Below are 7,134 nucleotides of genomic sequence, written 5' to 3'. Positions count from 1 at the left end.
AGACGAAGTCAGAGAGAAATAGTGATAAAGGCTAAAATGGCTATGTAGAAAAACAATGTTGGAAGGGTGAGCAATAATAATATTTGAGGGGAAACCAGGTGACGAGCTATAAATTTGGGACAAGCACAATTCTATGGTTCATACAATCCGTTTAACCGGAATTCGTACTCCAAGATGCAGTTTTTAAGCAATGAGCGCTTAGATTTTTGACTGTGTTCGATATAATACATTACTATAGATTATCTCATTTCAAGGGCAGCCAGTAATAAAAAAAATTACAATGTGAAATAATACGAAAAATTGTCTTGATCTGACCACAATTAACCACGTAGTTAAAATTATATGCATCGTCGTGGTTTGCAATTACTATTTCCTTCCCTTATAAAAAAATTTAAGACCAGACCCGTGAAGTCAGTGAATCATGAGTACCAAATTCTATTTAAAAAGAAAGAGGCAAATTAACCAAACCCTTCTATTTTCAAAAGTAAGACTCGCCAAAGAGAAGCGCCAAACTTAAACTCTTTATTTCTACTGACACTTTTTAGCTCGGAATAATCACGCATAGTATTTCATCGATGCCAAGTACAAATCATTACGACTCGACAAAAACCGAGTCGTCTATCCCCCATTTTGCGACAAATAACGCTTTGAAAAGATGCCAGAGTCAGAATTTGTTTATTTGACTCCAAGTCTATTAAGTTATAATCTCGACTATCGACTCCCCCCTCCAAAGCCTAGATTTCAAGATTAGTATTGACTTTCCCACCCTGAGAAATCTGACCTCAGTCTTGGTTTCGAACAAATAAAAGGAACCCGATAAGACACAAAGAGTGTGTATTTAATGTATTTAAGTTTTAGAACATATATTTGCATTTACAAAACTCCTTGCTGCTAGACCTTGCACCCCCCCCCCAAAAAAAAAGCAATACTATTTCCTCGGATGACTAGGTGAAAAAAAACTTCCAGCACCTCTATGTATTGAGATCTCATTGGCAATCGCAGTAGAACAACCAAAATATTTACCCAACTCAATTCGTGCGTGAAACTTATGCCTGGCATTGAAAATTTAACAATGGCCGAATGTGGCAGGATCCTTTGGTAAAGAAATATCAAATGCAAAATTTTAAAGCTTATGATTTCAACAAACATAATTAGTAGTGTCGTTAACGAGAGAAAACCCAACGATGTTACACCAAAAATCAAGTTTTTTTTTTGTAGAAGATATCTTTTGGGTAAAAGCTGTTTGCCCATATCCTTTGGGTAAAAGAGTATCTATTGAGTTATAACCTTCAGACATATCTTTTCTTTTTTTTGGGGGGGGGGAGTTTTTATATTATCCCCAAAAAGAGAATACACTGGAGTTTTTTTTATGTCTGTCGTACGAGATACTTTCACTGCTAGTATAAACTAATCAATAGGTTATATTTTTATTATTTTAAGCTCTACTTGTGTACAGACTACATGTAATGCTTGATCTGAGAAGATCATTGACTCCTGACTCTACCACCCTGAATTCAAAGAACTCGAAACTGTCCGGGGGTTCCTGGGACACTTTCTGGAAGGTAGCTATAGCTCATGCGTGTAGATAGAAAACGTTGAGTTATCTAGTGAAGCTCAAAATACATTTAAAAATAGTTTAAGATGGGAGGTAAATCTGAAAAGAAGGTCCAGTAAGTATCCATTTCCTTCTATAGCCAAGGCCGCATCCAGGGGGTGGGGGTAGGGAGTTTGACCCGTCTCAAAAAAAAATGTTGGCCCGACTCGTAAAAGCATAACAATAAATATGAAAATAAACAAATTTTTGATGCGTTTTTTAAGTTTTTTCGTAATAACCTCTCCCAACCCGAGAAAAAAAATCCTGGATAAATTCTTGTCTATAGCAGTTATTATACTATATAAAATTCACTTGTCTCAGCAGAAATATTAAAACAAGCAATTGAAAGCTGAGAACACTGAAACTTACTTGATGTAATCTCCATTAGGGTCTGCTTTTCTTCCAAACTTAACAGGGCAGTAACAATGGAAAAACTGTTGGAAAAAAGATGAGCATGATAACCACATCCAACAACCGGCGTTGACTGACCAATCAGCATCCAAAAGCAGCTCATCAAACACCTGGAGAATTTGACTAGGATAATAAATACAAATTGCATAATAATTCGCATACTTAAAACCAGGCAGAAAAAGTGAAATAAATTATCACACAAAAAGAGGGAAAAAGGTGGGAGAAAGGAAGTGGAAGGGCAGAAAGTGATAAAGAGCAAGGAGAGGAAAGAGGTAAAGGAATAGAAAGTGAAAGAATGCCTCCAGATTAGATCCCAGGTCTTATTGGGATGTTTCAATATGACCCAAGGTTGAATTTAATGCTTAAATAAGATCTTTAACCTAACCAAAATTTTGGAGATATTTTAGACTCAACAATTCCTTTTTCTTTCAGGCAAATACATCTTCTCTAAAAACACTAATTTCGTCACTAAGTCAAAATACATCGGCTACATTCTTTAACTGTTTGCTTTCCTACTGATACAGATAAATTTGCAATGATGACAGAAAAGTAAATATGTGCATTAGAAGAATACAAAAAGCGACTGAATTTGTTCCTCTATTTTGTTACGATCTCATCATACACTCAAGAACAGGACAAGTTTTTCTTTTTACGTTATATGTGGTCTAATTTGACTCCTTCTTTCCATAAGATCCCAAAGTACCTACGAATAGACTGCAATCGATGATCAACTACTGGCGAACCTTACTTCGTCTCACTTATAGGATAGACACGAAACTATGACTAGTTCTGCAGTTATATAACAGGATTTAAACCGCGCTGATTTCAAATGCGATTGTTTCATCACAGTGTCCTAACATATGAAAAAGTGTAGAGATAATTCTGAGGAAATGAATTCAATTTTTTTTTGCACTAAACTCTAGACTGTTTTTTGGTCATTTTTTTTTTCAGCTTAAGTCAAATATTCTTCAAGGATCTTAAATCCAATTATTTATTTTAAATTTGAGAGTATAATCAGAATTTTCCACAATACCCAGATTTTAGGCAATGGCCCTTTATATTCTGAGTCGTAACTCGGTTCGATCATCTGCTCATGAAAATCACGCCTATGTGTGTAAAAATTAGGTACAAGGATGTTCCAGATTCAAAATAAACATATGATTAGATTAATATATTTTTTAAAAAACAAAAGAGAAGACTTTCTAACCAAGCCTTGAATGCCAAACTCATAAAATGAATCACATTGATCCGTATCATAATGCCGAGAAATTAATCATTTTTTGGTGTGCAATGTTTTTGGTGAGCTTTTGTCCAATGTTTTTTTTCTTGTTTGGAATACCAAGAATTTAACCGAAAAATGTCTAAAATAACTATGCAAACAAATTGGTTGCTAGAAAAAAAAAATCTGAGTCGAACTTTAACATACAAAACTATATTAATATACTTTCCTCTACAATTAAATTTTAGCATCATGAATGAGATGCCCATTATCATTGAGAGACCTATATTACACTGATAACCCAGATGATTATATTTATCCAGCCCAAGTACTAGGAAAATGAAAACATCGAAAGCAGGGAATTGTCTCAAAATTGTAGAAAATTAAAGGAAAGCTGCCCTTTGTCAAAAACCTAATATATGCATTTTTCAACTTTTCATGAAAATGGCAAAAAACTTTATGTTTTTCCAAAAGCTTCCGTTTTGAACGAAAGACATTTGGCAGTGGAGAGCAGGTGAAACCCTTTTTTACACCAGCTAAAAAAGTATAGCATTTACAAAGTTCTAATGGCGCTATTGGATCCGCCATGGAGAGATTAACCCAGGATCATCCTTACACAAAATTGAGCTTTTGTCTAGATACTAGATTTTGGCATAAGACAGCCTAGATGTATTCTTGCATGATTGATGGACCCTAAATTCTTCTAAAACTACGATCCCAAGGGCTACTCAAATCGAACCAATGGTTCTCTAATATCGGAAGAGCGGTCTTCCGAACGGAAACCGCAAGTTTTAGTCCCTTTATTAGAAAGTTGGAATGTATTTTGGGATAACAAAACCATTGGGTGCCTTTCTGGCCCGTGGTTTCCATTGGCAATATATTATATGGGATTAAGAGTCAACTTAGTCAACTGGGGGAGCCAATCGATAGTCAACTAAAGAAAATAATGAATACACAAAAAAAGTTTGTCACCATAGGTTTTTGAGGCAAGCTTCCTGAAAAAATCACAATATCGTGAAAAAAAAACGAACAAAAAATAAATTAAGAAAAAAAGTATTTTTATGTGAGAGTAAAGAGCGACATCGAACAATAAACTGATAGAAATTATCTTGTACATCAGGAAATTGCGACCCATTCGACCTCCTACTCTTTACTCTTAATTTCGATGTTTCTTTCTACCAATACTTCAAGACTGAATCATCTTATATAGAATATATCTAATACAATAATCATTTATTTTTTCACAATGCCTCGAGGTAGGACACCTTTCTTTAACGCATTTACTTTAAACAGCACTATTTTCCTTTCAATGGTTTCACAGGGTTGTCAGTAAATAAAACACTTACAACTATCCACTGACAATAGATTTCGCATTCCAAAATGATTTTACTTAGGCACTATTCAACATTAGTGTAAAAGGTGCGCGATTGATGGGATAACATCCTCTTCATATTCAGAATACTTTCCATGAGTTTCGAGTTTTAATGTCGCTTTACTTTCATTTAAAGACTTTTTTTATTCACGATATGTAAGGATTGTGTTGGTTTATGCTTGCCCTGCCTTTTCTCTTTTTTTATATTATTTTTGTTTGGGTTCCCACTGTCTCCTTTTTCTCTGTTATTGTTTCTCCTAAAAACCTGTTGTTGGTTCATTCAGGGAATAAAATATTTATATGCAAAAATAGGATATAAATCAAACTTATTTCGGTCCTAACCTATTTTCATTCTCTTTTCTCAATTAAAAGCCAAAAATAAATCATAATTAGGCAATATTGAATGTGTTAAGGCGCAGCTATTTTTTTTCTTTTCAAAGACGTACGGAACATAAAATCAGGATTACTTTACTATTCATATAATTCAAAAGGATTTGAATCTTATTTATTCTAACAACGACCTACTTTCATCCCTTCTTCCCATGAGATCCACAAGTCTCCGCGCGTTAGAAAACATGCTACCGCATGCCTAGCAAGGTGATGAATCCATCCTTCTTGTCTCAACTGCGTCATGATGGCGTCTATCCATGGAAATCCAGTTTGTCCCTGAAAAGGAGAAAAATGACAAATTCTTACAAAACTCTTTATGAAGGTGTCACTGGAGACAATCTAGATTTCATAGTATAAACAGTATTATAGAACTGAATAATGCAACACTGAGGCAGTACAAATAGTGACAATAAGGAAGCTTATAATTCCTTACTGACGGGTTGCTTCTAAAGTTCCTAACTGGGCTATGTAAATATGACAAGGAGATAAAAGGAGCTTAAAATAACCTGCATTTATTTTTGTTTCTTTGCAAGGTGAAAATTATTCCTTTTGATACTGATTGAAAAAGTTCTTCAATGACAAATAATGAGCGAATCAGACATGAATAACGGTAAGTAAGGCGAGACCTTAGAAACCGAAACTGCAAAAAAAAAAAACCGGTATTTCACTAATTATATATATACACCGAGATAATCTATTTTTGTACTGATTTTTAATATTTAAAATTCATTAAGTCTGAAATTACTTATGAAAAGTTACTGATTTTAGAAGAGGAATAAACTCCCTACAAAGAAGGGCGACCTTGATGAAAATTAAATTATCGCATCTTGCACCATCAGGGTCTAATGACTTTATACCGAGGGTCTCAAGCCCTTACATATATATAAAAATATTATTCCCGGGAGTGGTGGTTGTTTTGCCCTTTTTTTCAAAAGTGGTTGTATCAAACCAGTGGCTGAAGGAAATCTGAGGATGGATTCATTTTAATATAAATCCTAAATCCACTATCCAAGTAACAAAAGACTTTGTGCCACACCAAAGTGATAAATTCCATTTTTTTTTTTTTTTACTTAAAACAACAATATTAGCCCAACTAGGGCAAAAATGCTAATGAACAAAAATTTTGAGATATCGAAGAATTTAGCGTAATCTAAAAAGAATTTAAATAGCCAATCCCATTTCCAGAAGATATACTGCCACGCAGTGGCGCATTTTTCCCATGGTTGTTAATTTGTTTATTTCTTTTAATAAAAAATAATTGAGAAATTTTTCTTAAAAAAAAGAAACATATATGCAGTCAATACGAAATGAACGGATACTAAAAACTATTTTGTACAAGAATAATATCAGTTACAGAATACTGCACAGTTCAACACTAATTATTCCTTGCTATACTAATATCTTTTCATGGGAGGTGCATTATATGAATAAACAATGCAGATTTCCATCAGAACCTTCCTTCATTTCGACGAATATATTTGGACTAAGTATACAATATAGATGCTGAGGGGATGAAAGCTACCTCCCCCTCCCCTATTGCGGAAATATTTTTTGTTTGAAATAAAGTATTACACTCTTGTCCTTATCAGCGAAGAGTTGATTCACTGGAAGGGTAAGGGGCATCCACTCCAAGCTAGATTTATCCGAGTCTTAATATTAAAAACCACGGGGGAAAAAAGAGTTAAGATTTCAATGTATAGTAAACGAACAAGTAATAATTACTATTTATCTTTTATGTCAAAAGAAAGGAGATTATTTCATTTCCAGATAGGATTTTTAAGTAACGTCAATAAATTAAAAGAAGAATGAATTATTTTCAATTCAATATATTTTAATAGGAAACGGATATCCTGAAGAAAAGATTGATATGACTATTAAAAAGAAGCAAAAAATTAAAAAAACAAAAGCTGTGCAAGAAGGAAAAATAGAACAAAAAATTAATTACATCTCTGCCATTGTCCCCTATATGTCTAGAAAAAATAAAGGAAGAGTTTTAAAAATACAATACAAAATCAGCTTCTAAAACTAAACTGAATGTGAGATCTTTGTCAAATACTAGAAAAAATTAAACATAAAAAAAAGTGGTTGTCAAAACACCAAACTAAACACCAAAAAGTGGTGTGAACACTTTGCTATTGCAGATGAAAT

General features: G+C 33.6%; 1 protein-coding gene across 7 annotated transcripts in view; it reads right to left on the bottom strand.

The window, feature by feature from the left end:
• LOC136037151 (cryptochrome-1-like) overlaps positions 1-7,134 on the bottom strand; it is a 69,675-nt gene that overhangs the window by 9,224 nt on the left and 53,317 nt on the right. For all 7 annotated transcript variants that reach the window (XM_065719664.1, XM_065719666.1, XM_065719668.1 and 4 more), the window contains exons 8-9: positions 5,122-5,262; positions 1,964-2,115 (exon numbers count right to left, since the gene is read on the bottom strand). In XM_065719664.1, coding sequence (XP_065575736.1) covers positions 1,964-2,115; positions 5,122-5,262 — 293 coding nt within the window. The remainder of the gene's footprint in view (positions 1-1,963; positions 2,116-5,121; positions 5,263-7,134) is intronic.

This window comes from Artemia franciscana, chromosome 16 (genome assembly GCF_032884065.1).
Source record: "Artemia franciscana chromosome 16, ASM3288406v1, whole genome shotgun sequence".
Lineage (NCBI taxonomy): Eukaryota > Metazoa > Arthropoda > Branchiopoda > Anostraca > Artemiidae > Artemia > Artemia franciscana.
Note: the sequence above shows the minus strand (reverse complement) of the source record. Positions and strands in the feature narration are given on the sequence as shown.